The sequence below is a fragment of the Gopherus flavomarginatus genome, chromosome 7 (assembly GCF_025201925.1).
Source record: "Gopherus flavomarginatus isolate rGopFla2 chromosome 7, rGopFla2.mat.asm, whole genome shotgun sequence".
NCBI classification, from domain to species: domain Eukaryota; kingdom Metazoa; phylum Chordata; order Testudines; family Testudinidae; genus Gopherus; species Gopherus flavomarginatus.
This window is the reverse complement of record NC_066623.1, coordinates 52,520,025-52,540,547: the sequence shown is the minus strand read 5'-3', so window position 1 is coordinate 52,540,547 and position 20,523 is coordinate 52,520,025. Positions and strand designations below refer to the sequence as shown.

Genomic DNA, 20,523 nt, shown 5'->3' with positions numbered 1-20,523 from the left:
GACACAAAAATGCAGCTAGGCCTTTGAGTGGATTAGCCAAACATACCAGACATGCTCAAATATTTGCTCCATTCTTAACACTTGGCACAGGCCAGCTGGCATCCCCACTCAGTTAACTCTGAGAGTGAGAAATGATTGCAGACAAAGGGCTCAAACCTCTACAGCAACGAGTGTATACTCAGTGCAGCTAAGGAGTGGGGGCCCACCTTTCCATTCTCCCAGTTCTGGACCAGATGAGGAACATAACAGCCCCTGGGGTAACTTAAAGCAGCTTCAGAGCTGCCATGTTATGCCACCTGCACCCAGCGTTGTGCCCTGCCCCAGCACATCCCTCCCACACCGCCAAAGAACGGTGTGCAGCGGGGAGGATCTCCACTCCTTTCAATCAACATTCATCCTGTTCACTGCATGAGCAGTACACAGCAGGTGGAAGAGGACCTGAGGGCTACACCCAATGTGTCCATGAATGAAAGGCACTGCTCTCCACTGAAACCTCATTTTTGTTTCTAGTAAAACATATCTAGACGTCTTCTCAAGTCAATGTTTCTAAACACTGGGAGGAGGCAGGAGGGTTGAAATACAAACTTGGATCTGAATTTAATATTCATAAGAGGCCAAACCAATTGACATCCCCACAAAACCTGCAGCCAAATGCCCCAGAATTTTAAGATGCTCCAAATCTGGTGCTGAGGGTATGTCTACACTGTAATCGGGAGGTGTGATTGCAGCATGTGTACCCCAGCTTGATCAAAGCTAGACTGAGTAACACTAGCGGTGAAACCATGGCTGCACAAGCGGGTTAGCCCCGCCCACCCAGGACCCAGGTACAATCGCATACCTGAGCATTAGCAGTTTAAAACCCATCTCTGCGCTGAGATTCCAATCCTTCCTTCTCTCCTTGTAGGTATCGAAAAGTTCAAGGGCCAATATTTCCACAGCCGGGAATACAAGAGCCCCGAAGGATTTCAGGGGAAGACAGTCGTGGTGATTGGAATGGGGAACTCTGCATCGGATATTGCCGTGGAGCTCTGTCAGAGAGCCAAACGGGTAGTGTGACTTAGCTTGCTACCCTTGTGATTTGGGGTGAGGACAGTGGCAGGCATCCATATACTATGTCCATAACATATGCTGATGTGGCATGTAAGTAAATTACATGCCACATCAGTTTACTGTGGCCCAGAGACTTATTAAAAGCAGCGATCACCTAGAATATGCAGCATCCCAGGCATTAAAGCCCAAATCTTTGCTTCTCTGGAGCAGGAAAAAAGGCCTCTAAAGATTGGTTGCTATTATTTTGATTGTTTATTCTATGTATTTCAGTAGGACCTAGTGGTCCCACCTGCAATCAAAGTTCCATTGTGCTAGGCCCGGTACATACACACAGCAAAAGGTCCTGCACTCAGACCAGCCTACAGTTTAAAAAGACAAGACAGACAAAGGGTGGGAGAAAAGAAGTGGAGTTATTCCCATTGTACAGGTGGGAAACTGAGGCAAGGAGAAGTTAAGCAATTTCCCCAAGGTCACAAAGGGAGGCTGGAGCCAAACCCAGCTCTCCTGAGTTACACAAGATCACCCTTCCTTTGAGACTGGTACATCTAGAATCAGCCTCCACAGCAATGAAAAGCAATCTCAAGTGGGTGTTTTTTCCCAGCCCCTCCGACTCTGTTCTGAGACGTTGTTTCTCTGTTGTTTTAACTTCGGTAGCCTCAAGCAGGAGAAGATGTTCAATGTCTGGAGACAAACCTAGGCTGAGGTTTGCAATGCAGATAATGCACGTGCTGTGGAAGACTGTCACTGCTTAAAGTGGAATTCTATATTGCCCTGTAGGTGTTCATCAGCACTAGAGGAGGCTCATGGGTAATGAGCCGTGTCTATGATGACGGCTACCCTTGGGACACTGTATTTCACACCCGATTTAGCAATCTGATCAGAAGTATCCTGCCTTGGCCTCTTTTGAAACGGGTGTATGAACAGAAGATGAACCAATGGTTTAACCATGAAAACTATGGCTTGGTGCCTCAAAACAGGTATGCACTTTTAACATTCAGCTGATCTGTGAGTAGTTGGAGAGGAAAAGTAATCTGAATCATGTAATTATTATGAGGCCATACTCTGTCCTCACTCATGCTTCACTCACTCTTTACTCAGGCTAAACTCTTACTGAATATAGGACTGACCAGACTAGCTCAGACCTGAGGTCCCTCTACCTCAGTTTGTCTCTGACACTGGCCAGGACCATATGCTTCAGGGGAAGGTGCAAGACATTTTGTAGTGGGCAATTATGGACACTCATGGGCAAGTTTCTTCCTAACCGCCATCACTTAGTGGTCAGATTATGCCCTGAAGCATGAGGGTTTACACTTTTGCATGTTCTCGTTATCCACACACATGTGTAATTCTTTTTTAATCCTGCAGTAGACCAAACTAACCCTCCAATCTTAACCCCCGCAAAACACTGGGATTGAAATCTGGATTCAGATGTGAAGGGTTGGGCCTATCTCTGCTTAAAATGCCAGGAAAGGGTCCAAGATCAAAACATGTACATTCCCCAGGAAAATAAATGTCGAGGGAGGAGGGAGAGGAGATTCCATAGAGTTTAAAATCATCAAATTTTGGTGTAGAACCATTTATAAGCCAACCCCTGCTCTTTGATGCGTCACTTTTTTACCAAAAATATTCAGCTTACAAACGAGTATATACAGTACCTCTTAGCATAGGGAAAATTCACAAGCTAAAAGAAAAGATAATCTAATGAATTTCCTTGCCATTACTTACAATTTTTGTAATCTTAAATGCTTATTTCAGATAGAGTCTTAGGAGATGTTTTTTTTCCTGCCCTGGTCCCTCTCTGTCCAAGAGAGAACAACAAAGAGACCGCAAACAAAACCTTCCCCCACAAATTTGAACGTATGTTCTTCCCTTATTGGTCCTTTTTGTCAGGTGCCAGCCAGGTTATTTGAGCTTCTTAACCCCTTACAGGTAAAGGAGGGATTTTATGCTACCCTTAGTTGTAAGTTTATGACACGACCCCCAAATCACAGATGGTGTTGAACAGCCTGGTCCACACTGGCTGTGATTTCTTCCTGGAGCTCTACGAGAAAACAGAATTAATAAGACACATGCACCTCTAGCTACTACTGATTATATAAAAACTAACAATATTTCCCACATGTCAAAGATGATTTTAACCAGTTGATTCTGGGAAACTTTCACGGGAGAGTGCATCAGCCACTTTGTTAGAAGATCCTGAAATGTGCTGTATTTCAAAATCAAAATCTTGGAGAGCTAAACTCCACCAAAGAAGTTTTTTGTTATTTTTCTTGACAGTATGAAGCTACTTCAGTGCAGCATGGTCAGTTTGCAGGTGGAAATGCCATCCCCAAATATATGGGCGTAGCTTTTCTAGAGTATACGCAATGATGTAACATTCCTTTTCAGTGATTGACCTGTGTCTTTCCCTCTCAGACAGTATCATCATAGACTTCCAAAGGCGACATTCCTGACCAGCCCTTGTACTAGACAGGCAACTTGGCTGTAGGCAAGTTTAAGAGTTGGACATGAAGGGTTGAATTGCTGCTTGGGCCTCTGGGTTGATGAATTTGGGGTCACTAAGGATTGGTGGATAGCTGACACTTGTGCCCCGGTGTCTCTCCATGCGATAACCTTCTTCCCGCCCACACTCACAGCTTCCCTTCGCTCTGAGGGTATATGGGAGGAATCTGGGCCTGGGGACCTCTGGTGTGATGCCGTTCATAACATTGGAAATCTGTTTGGGATCTTGGGGCAGTTGGCTTTCACATGCCCCAGCTCATTACATTTAAAATATCTTAACCCCTTACAGGTAAAGAAGGGATTTTATGCTACCCTTAGCCGTATGTTTATGACAGCTGCATTGAAAGACCTAGCCCCAATGTGCGGAACCTGGAATGACTGTATGATTCAGTGACACTCTATTACTACGGACCCTGCTGACCTATGAAAATAGGAATAACAGGGTGTAAAATGGGTATTCCTAACATGCTATTTCTACCTCGTGCTTCTTGTCTGTAGTCCTATCGATATGCACTTTGTCAGCTCATTCCAATCCTTCAAGTCTTACCCTTCTCCAAAGTATGCCTGATAGAGTGAAATTAATAACAGCTTTGCTGCAGCTGACTAGCTGTAGGATCTTTGGTACTCAGTCCTGGCAGCTCCCAGGTTATTTAGGGGAGGTAGGATGTAAGGACTTTGCACCCTTTTTGCATAGCCTCAACAAACCAGACACCTCCACCATTTGGTTTCCTTCCAGAGCCCTGATGAAAGAGCCAGTGTTCAATGATGACCTTCCAAGCCGCATCCTCTGTGGCAGCGTGGTGGTGAAGCCCATTGTGAAGGAGTTCACCGAAACCGCTGCCATCTTTGAAGATGGGACTATGGAGGACAACGTGGATGTTGTCATCTTTGCCACTGGCTACAGCTTCTCGTTCCCCTTCCTGGAGCAGTCAGTCATCAAAGTGGAAAACAACGAGGTCGGGCTGTACAAACAAGTCTTCCCCCCTACTCTGGAGAAGCCAACGCTGGCTGTCATTGGCCTCATACAGCCGCTTGGGCCCATCATGCCAAATGCAGAGCTACAGGCTCGCTGGGCTACAAGAGTCTTTAAAGGTATGTGGATGGGTATGTTGTGTTACATGCATAATAATTGCCAACACGCCAAACATTTGACCAGATTTAGCCTTAAGTGGGCACAACTGCCATTGAAATCAATACTAGTGCCCTTTGCATCAGGGTTCAATTTGGCTTATCATCCCTGCTGCAAGGTGCTCACATGCTTGATTTAGATAAGAATGATACATGGGAATACAGAACAGGGAGAGAATGGCAAAGGATGCCAATTCTGGTAAAGGTTCTAAATTCAAAAGTTTCACATTTGTTGACTCCCATTCATGGGACTGACTCCTTAATATCCCTCATTAGCATGCTCAGTCTGCACAGACCACTTCTGATTTTTCTTTTAACTGTGAGGTTAATTAACTGCCCTAATCTAGCTCAACCACAAGTTATGGGCTGAATACAGGAATAACAAGGTGAAACTCCCTGGCCTGTGTGATGCAGGAGGTCTAACATGATCACAATGGTTCCATCAGCTTTAACATATATTAATCTCGAATGTAGCTTACTGCCGGAGATCTGAAAGCAGGGAACTGCGGTGTCAGTATTCTTATCCAAGAATGTCACTGCAGCCAATAAGAATCAGTAAAAGAGATCTGAGAATATCAATGGGATATGATCATTACAATAAATATGTAAAATTGGGGACTGGAAGAGAAATCAAGAGCTGTGAGCTGCAACTGGTTTGATCCTAGGTTGCTCCTGCCACAGAAATACATCTGAAAGCATATTTACCCAGGAAAAGAACAAGGCTACACTTCTTACAGAGCGGTCTTCTGAAGCAGCTATTTAGTGTCCACTGCTTTCATCACTGATATCTTACTTAGAATCATAGAAGATTAGGGTTAGAAGAGACCTCAGGAGCTCATCTAGTTCAACCCCCTGCTCAAAGCAGGACCAACCCCAACTATCTCTTACTTCTCTGATAATCTTGCAAAGCAGTTGGGCTATCAGAATGAATGAAAGGTAAACTAAATCTCTCGCCTCCTGAAGTGCTCAGGTCAATCTCTGACTCCTGTTCATAACAGACAGACATTTCCAAATCAGGTTTAATCTTTCTAAATGTAGGTTTCACTTAAGAATGAACAGCTCTGATATTTTTCTAGGCAGCAGTGTTATCTAGTGGTTTATCAAATAGTTAAAGGAGAGAAGTTGAAACCAGGACTCCTGGGTTCTATTTCCAGCTCTGGAACTTAGTTACTACCCTAGGGTCTTGGCCAAGTGACCTAAACTCATTTATCCATCTGTAAAATTTGTATAATATTCAGACATTTTTTTCCCTCTTGAAATAAATTATCAAGACTTAGTCACCCTCTTGGGTCGAAACTTATCTTAAGGAACAACAAATCTTGAAAATAGCCAAAAGAAAAGTCAAGAAGTGTAATTGTTGCTATGGATGCACATAACAATCTTTCAGACAGCTACACTAGAATTCTGTCTCATTGTGCAGCTCTCTGTAAACTTGCAAGAGCTTCTCTGTAAAGCATCATGAGCATTGATGTTGCTACAGAAACAAAAGCTGCTGGCAGGGTATTGTAATTTAGGTATTATCCCTTTAAACTAACGTTGTAAAGGAAAGCTTTTCTTCCCCTTCTGAGAGTTTAATAGTTTAAACCAAACTCCTCACTAAGGAGAGCAACTAGAAAAATGCACTTGCCACATGATTGATTTCAGCCAGCCATAAGCTAGGATTTGCTATTTGTAACAATATCTCCCTGCCTAACAGTTCTCTGTTGTAAGGTTTAATGAGTGTTTGTGAAAGCGCTGAGGCCCAGATCTGCAAGGTATTCCACTGAAGTCAGTGGAAGTTAGGAGTTTAAGTAACTTGGATGATGGACCTCAGAGACCCAAGGCTGAATTGGAGCCAGGTGCAAGAGCAGATTAAATGAATTTGTCTTGTCACAGTCCCCATGGCAAAACTGGAGCAGCATGATGGAGAATTCAGTCCCCTTTGCTGCAGAGGCCTTGACAAAGCAACACTTTTAAGCATTTGTAGTGGAATGTGCAAACCACTTGATGTAACAGATCAGGGCAGGAAGCTTCCCAAATCCAGCTCTGAACTTGGGGGTCCCTCTCTAATTCTTGTTGCTTATTAGTAACAGCCACTTTAATTTTCTAGGGCTGTCTGCGCTGCCCTGTGAGAGCACCATGATGACTGACATTGTCAAGAGGAAAAAGAAGAGGATCGAGTGGTATGAAACACCACCTAATTAATAGTACTATTCTCCACTCATCATGGGAGCAGTTTATACGTATAGAGGAAATATTTCTCCTTCCTCTCACGCTCCTCAGAAAATACAGTCCAAAGTCTTCTAGAAGCTTTGGCTGACATTCATATCTTCATGTGTTTAAAATATACACCATCTGCTCAATGACTAGCTCGCTGGCAGATATTCCAAATGCCTTGAGTATTTGGGTTCCCCTCATTTCTTTTCTGGCTGCCAGACCCTGTGTGTGTATTCCCTCCAGACTGAATACTTTAACGAGGCTTGCACAATTCCACTCCCTCAGGAAAAGGATTATGGAACCACATCAACCGCATATATCAGTGTAGTCTCAAGTATTCCTAGTAGCCCCTGATGAACATAACCCCAAACTAGCCAAGGATGCCTTCTGCTATTTTGTGGCAATGAAATGCCATTCTCATGCTTGCTCTGAAAGGAAACCAGGACACCTTTCAGAACACTTTCCAGAAGAACTCCGCCGCCACTGTCTTTAGATCCAGCCTCCCTATGGTGTGTCTTCCATCTCCCTTTTCACACCTGTGTAAGAGTGGCAGTGGATTTTATCCTCCTTCAGATTGGTGGGCATTGGATATTATATTCATCAGCCTTAAACCACATGCCCTTTTGATCTGTTACAAATCCTCATCAGAGAGTCTATACGAATATCCCCAAGGGTCTTTCACACAGTTTATTTTGTTGATCAGAGAGAGGCCTCATTGAGAAGGCAGCTACAGTAAAGGATGGCCAGGCTCACTAGCTTCCTTGTCCTGCAGAAATATGAAGCTTATAAAACATGCTGGTCCTCTGGAAATCTTAATCTGTGCATCTAATAGTTGGGGTGCCAAGAGTTAAGGGCTCAGCAGGTTGCAAAAATTGGAGTTGAAAGTTTCTCTGTAGTGTTCATTGCTGTCATGTCCAAGCACTGAATGCATAGCAATAATTCTTCACATAAAGTTCTGCTTATTCCAGCCTGAAATATTTCACAGGTTGTCTTTTGAATTGAAAAGGTTTCCATTTTTCTAATGTTAACCTGAAATCACCGGTAGTCACCTGTGGGCTGTAATACTGTGGTCTAATTTTGGTTGTTGGGTGGTAGGTGCTGGGTGGTGTTAGTGCCCTGAGATATACAGGAGGTCAGACTAGCAGATCGATGGTCCCGTCTGGCCTTAGATTACATATTATAGAGTTTTGGGGAGTGTAAGAAGATGGTCTGAGTAGAACAGCTCTTTTCCATCTATGACTACTATGAGGCTGTGATCCTTGCAAAAAAATGTACACCACTCCAGCCAGAACAGCACCATTCCACATACCAATGACCTGTTACATGTAGGTGGTTTGTATGAACACAGTTCTGAAAATCTGTCCCTGTGAGCCCATAATGGGGAGTCAACTGCAGTTGAAAGGGATTAAGATTGTCTAAGGTATGAGTAATGCACTAGGTAGGATATTATTTGTAATGCAAACATGCCAGGTTCTTCACAAATAGTTCGTAACCTGCAGATGCCAACGTTCGGTAAATGTGCCTTGTTCTCCGCAAATTCAGGTCCACAGTTTTTTGGCATGGAGGCAACTACAATTCAGCCAGTTTTACGGTATGTCTGCATTGCAATGTGGAGATGGGACTGCAGCACATGTAGACATACCAGAGGTAGCTCAGATCTTGGTTAATAATAGCAATGTAATCATGGCAGCTTACATATGTACCCAGGGTCATGGGCAGGGGGAGCTGCCCTGAGCAACTGCCCATGCTGCCACAGCTTCACTCGAGCTAGCTTTGCTTTAACTGGATGCTACATCAGAGAGCCGCAGCTATCCACAAGTCTATCTGGGGTGCTTCTTGTGGCTCTGAATCCCATTATTTCTCAATCTTCCCATATCTTGTCCTCTTCCCTGTCTTTCTCCATTCTCTCTTTTTAGCAATAGGTTAGCGTGCTATTTAACAGTTCTCTACAGGACATCCCTTTAGCACTGTATGAATTGGGAGTATCAGATTCAATATATATGAGTCACCGAACAGTTATGACAGATGTGGGGCATCTCTTTCTTTGCTCTCTCCTAAGGTTTGGTACCAGCCGCAGCCAGACGTTGCAAACTGATCACATTGAATATCTGGATGAGCTCGCCGAGGGCTCAGATGCGAGACCCAGAATCCTTCCGCTGCTTCTGAAGGATCCCAAACTGGCCCTGACAATTTACTTTGGCCCCTGCAGCCCCTTCCAGTTCCGCTTGACCGGCCCTGGGAAGTGGGATGGAGCCAGAAATGCCATCCTGACCCAAAAGGCACGGATCATCAAACCCACAAGAACGCGAGTGGTGCGCAACTCTTCAAACAATTCCCTGGTTTCATATTTGCTTAAAATCTTTGGTCTCCTTGCTCTCTTCGCTGCAATTTTTGTTAGTCTCCAGCAGTCCTGAGCGCTGTCTTATGTCAGGTCTCAATAATGTGAAGTGACGCTCTGCCCTCTATAGAAATCTTTCCCTTAAAAATAACAACCTCCTTGCCATATTCCAGTCCATGGGTCTGATCCAGAGAGGTGCTGAGCATCTGCAGCTGCTGACTGGCCCTAACGAAAATTGTGGGTGCTCATCATCACTTTTTAAAATCAGCCCATTTGATTGGAGCTCTCTAGCAAAGCTATGGGTTTAGGTCAGACTAGATGGTCGAGTGGTCCCTTCTGGGCCTAAACTCTGCTCACGCAGCTCCCATTTCAATTAACATGCGGTTGTGTTACTAAATCCCTTAGGCAGCTTCACTTTGATCTGTTGATTTGAGCTGTTTAAATGCTGAGGGCTTGTCTATATACAAAAGTTGTACTCCTCTGCCTGTACTGATATAATTATACCAATACAACCCTCAGCATTGACATGACTTTAATGGAATAAGAGACCTTTTATGGCACTGTTGCTGCTTCCTATATATGGGAAGGGGAATAATCTATACTGTTATAACTGCCTCCACACTGGGGGTTGTACTGGTATAACTATTTTAGTAAACAGTTGCTCCCTTACCCAACATAGTTATACTAGTACAAAAGATGAGAGTAGACTAGGCCTTAGTGTGAGAGACTGTTTCTGTTACTCTAAACCTCCTCATTTCATATTTGAAAGCAAGATCTGGAATGACAGTAGGGGCAGAAACACAGACCAGTTTTTGCAAGCCAGCAATTACAGACAGGCCCTATCAATATCTGTAAAGTGTGCTGTGTCCTTCTCCCTGCAATGCAAGAAAGTGAGGCCTACCCTCTAAAGTTTCTAACTGTACTGTGACAGACCCAGAGCAGTAGGGTACAGGAGTCTGGAAGAGGGCAAATATACTGGTCACTGGATGAGTAGTTTTCTGTTCCCTGAGTGACCAGAGCAGGGGCTGCACTAGAGTAATCAGAAAGCTGCTAAAACCAATTAAGGCAGACAGGCTGATTAGAACACCTGCAACCAATCAAGGCAGGCTAATCAGGGCACCTGGGTTTAAAAAGGAGTTCACTTCAGTTTGTGCTGTGTGGGTGTGGGCACGGGCACGGGCACGGGCACGGGCGGAGGACTAAGGAGTACAAGTATTATCATGCAGCAGGAGGAAGGTTCTGTGGTGAGGATAAAGAAGGTGTTTGGAGGAGGCCATGGGGAAGGAGCCCAGGGAGTTGTAGCTGTCATGCAGCTGTTACAGGAGGCATTATAGACAGCTGCAATCCACTTAGACAAACCATTCGTGAGAATTACAGGGTAGCAAACCTGTCAAATGCATGGTGGGTGGGGATAACTCTTGTAATCTATTCTGGCCTTTCCATGATTCATGCGCAATGTTGCCAGTTACTTGGGCCTGCTGGGTAACTTGCTTCTTGTTTCCTGAGAAAAGATACAACTGCTTGAGTCACTCCTCAACTAGCCTGTTAATAAGGGGCCAGATTCTCAGTTGAGATAAACAGTATCTGGCCCAAAGCCATGGCAAAAGCTGTATTTTTGTTAGTATTGTATTACTGATGCTACAGTCAAGACTGAGATGAGAGGGGTTTTTCAGTACAAATTTGTTTTTGGTTGCTCATAATGAATTGTTTTCAGGGTCAAACTTGGCAAACTCCCAACTCAGTCTGAAAACATGTTTTGGCAAGCTTGAGAAATGTCAGTTTGGTCTTTTTTTTTTTTTTTTTTTTTTTTTTTTTTTTTTGGCTAATTACAGGAACATAAAACACAAGTTCATGTGAGTTCAAGATGCATTTGGAGAGACTCTAGTAATTGAAAGTACTTTGTTTTAAGTGGGATGTGTGGTTAGTGCTTATCAAGAGGCCCAATTGTTTTCCTTGTCTTAAAGAAATACACAAATTTTAAAATTGACTGATACCTACAGCTGATGGTTGATGTATGTGCATCTTTGTAATATTCATGGTACTGCCAATAACACTTCCACAGTGCTAACAGAATACTGATTGCCAAACAGCTGCTATTCATGATTATATGCTGTCATAAACAGATAGCTAAGGGTTAATGTCTCTTAACTGTAAAGGGTTAACAAACAGGGACCCAAACACCTGACCAGAGGACCAATCAGGAAACAAGATACTTTCAAATCTCGGTGGAGGGAAGCCTTTGTTTGTAGTTTTGGATTTTGCTTTGTACTCTCTGGGCTCTGAGAGTGACCACACATACCTGCAACTCTCTAATCTTCTATTCCAAATTTGTGAGTACAAATGTAGAAAGGTGGTATAGTCTTTTTATTTGTTTTCCTTTATTTGCAATTATGTAGTTTGGCTGGAAGTATTTTAAATTGCATTTCTATTGGAGGAGGCTGTTCCTCCAATTTCTTAAGCTGACAGACCCTGTAACTTTTTACCATCTAAATTGCAGAGATAGACCTTTTACTTTTTTCTTTCTTTTTTTATTAAGTTTTGCTTTTAAGACCTATCTAATTTTTTTTTCCCCTTGTTGAGGGTCAAGGGAATTGAGTCTGTACTTAACAGGGAAGGAGAAGGGAGGGGAAGGGTGGAATCCCTTTGGTTTAGATTCACGGAGCTTGAATCTGGATTGCCTCTGGGGGAAGGTATCATTCCTCTCTGTGTGGTGATTCAAGGAGTTGAATCACGGTGATCTCCTAGTGTACCCAGGACAGGAAAGAGCTGGGAGGAAGAAAGGAGGGGGAAGGAAAATGGTTTATTCCCCTTTGTTGTGAGACTCAAGGAATTTGGGTCTTGGGGTCCCCAGGGAAGGTTTTGGGGGAGACCAGAGTCTATCAGGCACTCTACTCTAAGTCCTGATTGGTGGCAGCATTACAGGATCTAAGCTGGTAATTAAGCTTAGGGGAATTCATGCTAGTACCTATATTTTGGACACTAAGGTCCAGATTTGGGAATTAGCCTATGACATATGCTTAGAGCCACCTTCTAGAACAGAGGTCTCCAAGAGGATCCTTGGGGGTGCACAGCAGGAGAAGTCTGTTTTGTTTTTTTGGCTTCATCAGTTCGGGCAGGAGTCCAAGCGGCTTTTTTTTAATTCAGCAAAAATGGTAGAGGTGGTCGGCTCAAAAAATTTTTACTGATGGGAGTGCACGATCAAAAAAGTTTGGAGACCACTGTTCTAGAATAAAATGCTCATTGGCTTTGACAGTAGCTTTTTGTGCAATTTTTATGGTAGATGAAAGGAGGGAGACAGGTGTTGGAAAAGTTGTTAGATTAGGAGAGGGAGGGAAAAGTTTGAGACCATCATAAGTGCCACACATTATAGGTATATAATTTCTATGATGCTTGCATAACTTTTACATATCATCTTCTGGGCCCTGGCAGAAAGGGACTGATGCCTATGAAATGGGAAAGTATTTGATGGTGGGTTTTTTCTTATTGTTTTGAGGGAATTCAGTGTAAAAACTCTTACTGCTACATTTGAGATTTTAAAACTGCCAAATTCAGGAAGTTATGAACTACAGTTTCTACAGTAATGTTGCCCTTATCCACACAGCAAATTACCATAGATGCTGGAACCAGGGGAGCTGCTGCATGCTCTGGCTTGAACGGTTTCCATTATATCCAGGGTTTACAGTTTGGTTCACTGAGTCTCAGCACCCCTACTATATAAATTGTTCCAGCCCCCCTGCAAGTTACACCAAATTTAACTAAAGGTGTGAATTTAAACTTACTTAATAAAATGGGAACTAGCTTCTGTATGGAACCTCTTATTTTGGTTTAAAAGCGACTTAGTTCAGTTCAGCTTCAATGGATTAGGAAAAAGCTAACAGGCTGAAGCTAACCCAAACTAGGCACCCTTAAAGTTCACTAAGGGGGTTGCAATGGTTTCACTAAACTGGTTTAGTTAAGCCATTTCCAGTTTGTGGGTAGATCAGGCCTTTCACTCTGCCACTTGACACTATGCAGTAAAGTAGAAGGTTTTATTATAGGATCACATGATACTAACTAATTTCATTAATAATAAGCACGGACTTGGGAAGGGTGTGGAAGGGAATCACATACTGCCTTTTTATCAAGGTAGCTTTACTCTAGGAACAAAAACTTGCTTCTGTAACACATTGTTCCTGCTAATACCAATGCCCATCAGGTGGTATACCTGACCCTTTGCGAACGGCCAGGTTTGTACTGATATACTACATAACAAGCAATAAAATGAATTCCTGTGACCACCTAGCATGTTCTTTATTATAAGGGTTGCATGAAACATTTACTATTAAATTTGGGGGAAAATATTATAACCTTCCTTTCAGTATCTCTCTAACTATCATCATAGTGCCTGAGTGCCTTCCATGTAAAATTGATAAGAGTAAGGAAGTCCCTGGTGGATTTCATGGAGTCCCTTGGGTAAAAAATCTGCTTAGGGCAGGGGTTTATGGTGTGGGTTAGGTTTTAGTAAATTAATTTAATTTACTTTTTTGGTTTGATATTTTGAAATAGAAGAATGTGTCAAGTCTCCCTCACTAAATACTGCGCTGAGTGTCATTAACATAGGCTCTTTCCCTATGGTTTTCCTGACAGTTTCCTTTTCCAGCTTTTACGCACTCCGTTCTGAACAGGCCACCTCTCCACCTTCAGTGATCTCTCTGCCTCTTCCTCCTTCTTTGGAACATTCCCTTCTTACTTTCGCTCCTTGTTAGCCTCAGGTTTGGATTCTTCCTGTCTGCAGGATTGCCAGCCCTGCATGCTCAAAAAATGTGAATCTGATGCTCAAAATCATGAGACTTTCTAAAACAATAAACTTGCACGAGGTTTTGATTTGCCTTTTGCTTTTTGAAACTTTCGGGGGAAGCTGTCCACCTCCATGTGGGGTGTGAGCTCTGGGGTGGAGCCAGAAATAAGGAGTTCAGGGTGCAGGAGGGGGTTCCAGGCTGGGAGTTGGGGTGTGTGAGGGCTCCAGATGAGGGTGCAGCCTATGGGGTGGGGCCAGGAATGAGAGGTTTCAGGTGCAGGAGGAAGCTTTGGGCTGGAGCTGAGGGTTTTGGATTATGGGAGGGGGCTCTGGGCTGAGGCAGGGGGTTAGGGTGTGGGAGGCAGTATGGGCTCTGGACTAGGGGTGTGGGTTCCAGTATGAGGCCAGAAATGAGGGATTTGGGGTGTAGGAGGTGCTCTGGGCTGGGATTGAGGGGTTCTGAGGGCAGGAGGGGGATCAGAGCTGGGGCATAGGAGGGGGTCAGGGGTGCAGACTCCAGGTAGTGCTTACCTCAAGCAGCTCCCAGAAGCATTGACATGTTCCTCCCCAGCTCCTCCTATGCATAGGCATGGCCAGGCAGCTCTGTGCTCTGCTCCATTCACAGGCCTCGCCCCTGCAGTTCCCATTGGCCACAGTTCCCAGCCAATGGGAACTGCGGAGCCAGCACTTGGGGCGGAGCAGTGTGCAAAGCCCCCTGGTTGCCCCGACGTGTAGGAGCCAGAGGGGGAACATACCACTGCTTCCAGGGCTGGCCCACAACATTTTGGCACCTGAGGTGGGGAGCTCAAATGATGCCCACATACCCCCTCGCTTAGGCCAAAACTTTGAAAGGTCTCAATTCTGCTTTCTTCCTGTTCTACTCCTCTCATGGTACTGCTCTGCTACCTACCCCAATATAAAGGAGAATTAAAATTTTTAAAACAAGGCATTTTAAATTGTTAAGTAACACTTAACTTTCAAATGCCTGAACAGCAAATGTAACTTTTCTTGTCTGCATAGTAAACACTGGCATTTTTATCTGTTTGAATAATCAAAGTAGTGCTTTCTGTGCCTTCTTGGTTGCAAAGATTTGAACTGCTTCCTGAAGGTCCACAGTGTGGGCCAGCTCATGCTCTATTGAGATGGTTGCAAGGCCAACCAGCCTCTCCTGTGTCATTGTGGAGCACAGATGTTGTTATTAACTTTCAGCTTGAAGAATTATAGAATATCAAGGTTAGAAGAGACCTTAAGAGGTCATCTAGTCCAATCTACTGCTCAAAGCAGGACCAATCCCCAGACAGATTTTTACCCCAGTTCCCTAAATGGCCCCCTCAAGGACTCCACTCTCAACTCTAGGTTTAGCAAGCCAATGCTCAATCCACTGAGCTATCCCTCTAGCTTCATGCACCATTGGAAACTGTTACAGGAAGTGTTAGAAGTATGCACTGAGCAACAAAAGCATTTGGAATGAGAGTGGTCACCTTAGTTGTGCACATATATTCCAAAATAGCCTTTGGAGTTGATCCTGCAGAAATGTATCTTGAAAGGGCTTTCAGTTCATCACCTAAATCACTCGCATCAATATTGCGCATGTCATCATGTGTCAACACTGTGTCTAGTGCCCTGAATTGCTGGTGTAGGTCTTCAGGTATAGTGAGGAATTTTGGAATATCATACAAAGTCCCAAATATACTGCTGTGTTCCTTGAGCTGCATGAAACGTTCTTCAACTGACTGTATTGCTCAATCTAGCACTTGGTTAAAGAATTCAACTTTGAATTGTTGTTTGGGGTCTCTTATGGGATTATCCTGTGCCTCGTAATCAAAATGTCATCTTGTAACTCTTGTATTCTTGAATGGGTGGGAAAATCACTTCAGTGTGAAGTTCCTCTGCCAACTTCTGTGCACTCTTCAGAACATTTTGAAATCCCTCATCGACCAGTAAAACTGTAGGTATGACTTTGCTTTGTCCAGTTGTTCCACTGCTCCAGATATAGCACGGTCAACACCTTGGAATCTCTTGCTTACCAGGGGCGGCTCTAGGCACCAGCACACCAAGCACGTGCCTGGGGCGGCAAGCCATGGGGGCACTCTAGTCATTGAGCAGATGGAGTATATTTTGAACACAGGAAGACATGAATGCTAGCCAAAGCTTCTAGAAGACTTTGGACTGTATTTTCTGAGGAGCGTGAGAGGAAGGAGAGCCATGCTTGGGGCAGCAAAATACCTAGAGCCGCCCCTGTTGCTCACAACATTTATTTCAAACAGTATGTCATGCCACAACACTAAGCCACACAGAAATTTGAAGTTATGTATGTTTCTGGTGATTCCATTTCCCTCTGCCAGTGTTCTCCCACGAACAGTTCCTGTCATAGCATTATGCTCCATAATGGCAACTGTGGCCTCATCTATCTACCCAGTTTGGTGTTTGATAGACTTTATCACCGCTACGCAACTTTCCCATCATGTGGTACTCAGTGGTTTCAGAGTCAGAGAGGATGTTCCCAGATGTTGCTGCAAAATTTGTCATCAATGAGTTGATGCAAAGAAAAATATATAGATGCTTTGAATTACATTAAAAAAATCAGCACCTCACTAGAAGCTGATGCTGCATCACTGACCACCAAGCTCAATGAATGAGAACTGTATGGGACAAAAAAAACTCAAGGGTTTAACTCTCAGATCTGTGTCTACACTCCTCTGTTCTTTCCTCTCATGTTGGCACTATGATCATAGCCCTGACCTCTCATGTCAGCTATTGCAATTCTTATATATTGCAGCTTTTTAAGAAGCACATACCAGCTCCTGTAGTATCATCAATGTCAATAAATTCTAGAAAATGCTCTCTGACAGTCATCATTGCAGGGACATTTTCACTAGGTTCTGCTATTGTTACAAAACACGTCATTAAAGTCATTTGTTCCATATGGCTGATGTCAGGTGTGCAGTCCAGAATAACAGAGTAATATCTTGCTGACTTCAGATCTGCCACAATCTTCTGTTTGACTTTTGTTGCCAGTAATTGTGTGATCTCATTTTGAATTGTTTTTCCAAGGTAGTGGTGTGTGTAGATTTCTTGGGTTTTGACTCTTCTTAGATGCTCTGGGAGTACAGCATCAAACTCAGCCATCAGCTCCACAATTTTAAGGAAGTTTCCATTGTTTGGCACATACAGCTGATGTGAAGTGCCACATAGTGTTTGCTTTTGGGTAGCAAGCATTCTCACACTGGCATTGAGCCTTTTCAGAACATTTTGCCAGTAAAGAGACTCTGATGCAATCTTCTCTTGATGCTGATCATCTATGGTGGTGTAGGGGGTGGCCACCTGCTCCTCCCATGAAGGGCTTAAAACAGCCCTGGGAGAAGGCTGTGGTAGGGGATAACCTCAGCTAATTGGGGAAGTAGCCACAGCTGGCCCTATAAGAGGCTGTGGGCTGGGAGCACAGGCAGTCTCTTTCTAGGTGCAGAGAGAGAAGGGCCTGGCCCTTGAGTAAGGGAGTAGAGTAGGGGAATAGGGCAAGGCAGCTGGGGAGCTCCCACCTGGAAAACCCCCAGGCTGCAGGCTTAGCCAAAGGCCTGAAAAGGTACTGGGGTTGCAGAGGTGCAGCCCAGGGGTAGGTGGAGGCAGCAGGTTCAACCCCCTGCCCTTGCTGATGATGAGTGATATGGACTGCAGTCTGCCCCAGAGTGCGGGGGCTGCATGAAGACTGGCAGTGAACACTGAGACTAAGTGGGGATAGAGGGTGGGAATTCCCCTGGGAGGGGAGCCCAGAGAGTGGGGGTACTGACAGGGGGCAGCACCCATGGGAGAGGGGCACCAGGGTCCAAGAGGGACATGGGGCCAATGACAGCAGGACATTGATCTGCAGAGCGTTGCTCCAACAGCTGGATTGCTAATTCCCAGGGAGATCAGCAGGGGGCACCACAGGGGCGAGTGCTGCATTGTTACAGGTGGCCTTTTTACCTTAGTCTCATCTCAAGCTCTTTCCACCTATGGAATGCTCTCTGGTGATTTGCTGCCTTCTCATGGCATGCCAGATTTCTAGCCAGATTCTTCCAGTCCTCTGTTCCTGTAGAACCTAATGTGGCTGGAACATTAGACTGGAAGAGTTTGCAACAAAAACGATATGCAGCATTCTAGGTTTTTGCGTACATAAACCATGGCCTTTCCACTTTGTCACCATTGGGGATTTCACACCAGTAATGTGTTGGATGGAAACGTCTATCTTCACTGTCTTTGGGGAACATGAAGTTTTTCACTTGCTGTGGCCCATGCAGTACAAGGAAATCCCTCAGGCTACTGCTCAAGTAGGTCCACAGTCCTGGATCACCTAGACCAGGGGCAACCTCTGGCACACAGCTCGCCAGGGTAAGCACCCTGGCGGGCCAGGCCAGTTTACCTACCACATCTGCAGATTTGGCCAATCGCGGCTCTCACTGGCTGCGGTTCGCCACTGCAGGCCAACGGGGGCTGCAGGAAGCAGCACGGGCTGAGGGAAGTGCTGGCCGCGGCTTCCCGTCACCCACATTGGCCTGGAGCTGCAAACCGTGGCCAGTGGAAGCCGCAATCGGACAAACCTACAGACACAGCAGGTAAACAAACTGGCCCTCCCTGCCAGGGTTCTTACCCTGGTGAGCTGCGTGCCAGAGGTTGTCAACCCCTGACCTGGACTTAAGGAACTGAACTCAGCAGCAGCTGTTTCTTGCACCTCCACCACACTCTTCTCTGATCTACGCTTTTTTCTTCAGGAATGTGCATGGTTACATCCATTTGAGATGGAGATATGGATGCTGCGGTAGCTGCCAGGTCATCTGCACTCTGACTAACTGGAAGACCAGGCATCTCCTCACCACTCACATCTTCACTGGGGCCGGAAGGCTCGCCGTGAACATTTGTATCTATGTATCTCAGGAGAGCTCCTTCCTGCATAGATAGAAAAGCTTTCTTTGCTTGCTTTCTTCTTCTGAATGCAGCCCCAGAGGGGCATTTTCTTCTTTCACTCATGACTGCTGTTCTGTGCCAGCTAGAGTGACTCTCAACACTCAATTGAAGGGGACAAATAAGCAGGCTGATAGCAGGGCCTGTGTGAGGGGAGATACAGCATCTTAAGGGCCTAACTGGCTCCTATTACTTCAGTTGACTGCCTGTTCTCCTCAAGTGGGTTCAGGGAAGCAGCAGGAAACAGGAAGCTCCCTGAGAAGCTGGTGTTAATCAGTCCAGGCTCCTGAGGGTGCTAGAGAGGTACATAAGAGACTCCTCCTCCTCTCTGTCCCTGCAGCTCCTGCTGCTTTCTGTTATTCCCTCTCACCTTTTCGCCTGGCTGCCTGTTATATCTCTTGTGCCCTCTTTCCTCCAGCACAGCAATGCACCATCTCTGTGCATCTAGAGCAGAGAGAATACATATGCACCAGCAGCAGACACAATTTTCTACACTCTGGGTCCTAGTGGTTCCCCTCCACAGTCTGGCACCTGAGGTCAGTTCACCTCATGGTAAGGCCAGCCCTGGCTGCTTCTGGGAGCCACCCAGAGTCAAGGCAGGTAGGGAGCCTGCCTTACCCCTGCTGTGCTGCCAACTGCACTTTTAATGGCCTGGTCAGGGTCCCTTTTTGACTGGACGTTCCAGTCAAAAACCAGATACCTGGCAACCATAGTCCCATCTAGCTTCCTGCACCTCATAGTTGCAGACATTTTGCCTGCAGGCATGATTTCAATTTCACTGAAAATAAATGGTGGAAGGTGGCAACATCTTCCTTAGAGGCAGCCTCATTTCCACATCTGCATTCATAGGGAAATGGCAGCCATCTTTCTGGCAGCAGCCCCATTGATGGTAATAGGAGATGGTGGCCATTTTAAATAAAGAAAAATTCACAAGTTGGTGGGAGAAAAAAACACTCCCTACATTGTTGAGAACATAACGGCCATACTGCTCAAGCCAATGGTCCATCTAGCCCAGTGTCCTGTCTTCCTACTGTGACCGGTGCCAGATGCTTCTGAAGGAATGAACAGAACAGGGAAACTTATCAGGTGATCCATCCCCTGTTGCCCATTCTCAGCTTCTGGCAGTCAGAGATTTAGGGACCTAGAACACAGGGTTGCATCTCTGACCATCTTGGTTAACAGCAATTGTTGGATCTACATGAACTTACCTAATTCTCTTTTGAACCCACTTTTACCTTTGGCCTTCACAATGTCCCCTGGCAATGAGTTCCACAGGTTGATTGTGCATTGTGTGAAGTTCTTCCTTGTGTTTGTTTTAAACCTGCTGCCTATTAATTTCATCGGGTGACCCCTTGGTTCTTGTGTTAACTGCAACAAAATTGCAAGAGTTGGTGATATTATGTCCAATTTTTCCATAATAGTCTGTTCAAAGTGCAGTGTCCCTTGAATGCAGTGAAAATACCTCCATTGATTTCAGTGCGGCTTTGGATCTATTCCTCTTCTACATGTACTTCAATTTCTGGAAGTTTTTACTGTTTTCCCTCTTTCTGACCTTTTCTACATCTTGGCCACTGTGTAATGGCTCATTCCTTTT

General features: G+C 44.9%; 1 protein-coding gene across 2 annotated transcripts in view; it reads left to right on the top strand.

The window, feature by feature from the left end:
* Positions 1-20,405, top strand: part of LOC127055815 (dimethylaniline monooxygenase [N-oxide-forming] 2-like) — a 29,313-nt gene extending 8,908 nt beyond the window's left edge. The window contains exons 5-9 of one of the 2 annotated variants that reach the window (XM_050963250.1): positions 905-1,047; positions 1,828-2,027; positions 4,289-4,644; positions 6,770-6,842; positions 18,740-20,405. In XM_050963250.1, coding sequence (XP_050819207.1) covers positions 905-1,047; positions 1,828-2,027; positions 4,289-4,644; positions 6,770-6,842; positions 18,740-18,926 — 959 coding nt within the window. In that variant the 3' untranslated portion in view covers positions 18,927-20,405. Of the gene's footprint in view, positions 1-904; positions 1,048-1,827; positions 2,028-4,288; positions 4,645-6,769; positions 6,843-8,935; positions 10,376-18,739 lie in introns of those variants that run through there. The other variant, XM_050963249.1, reaches the window with a different exon arrangement.
* The last annotated feature ends 118 nt before the right edge of the window (positions 20,406-20,523 follow it).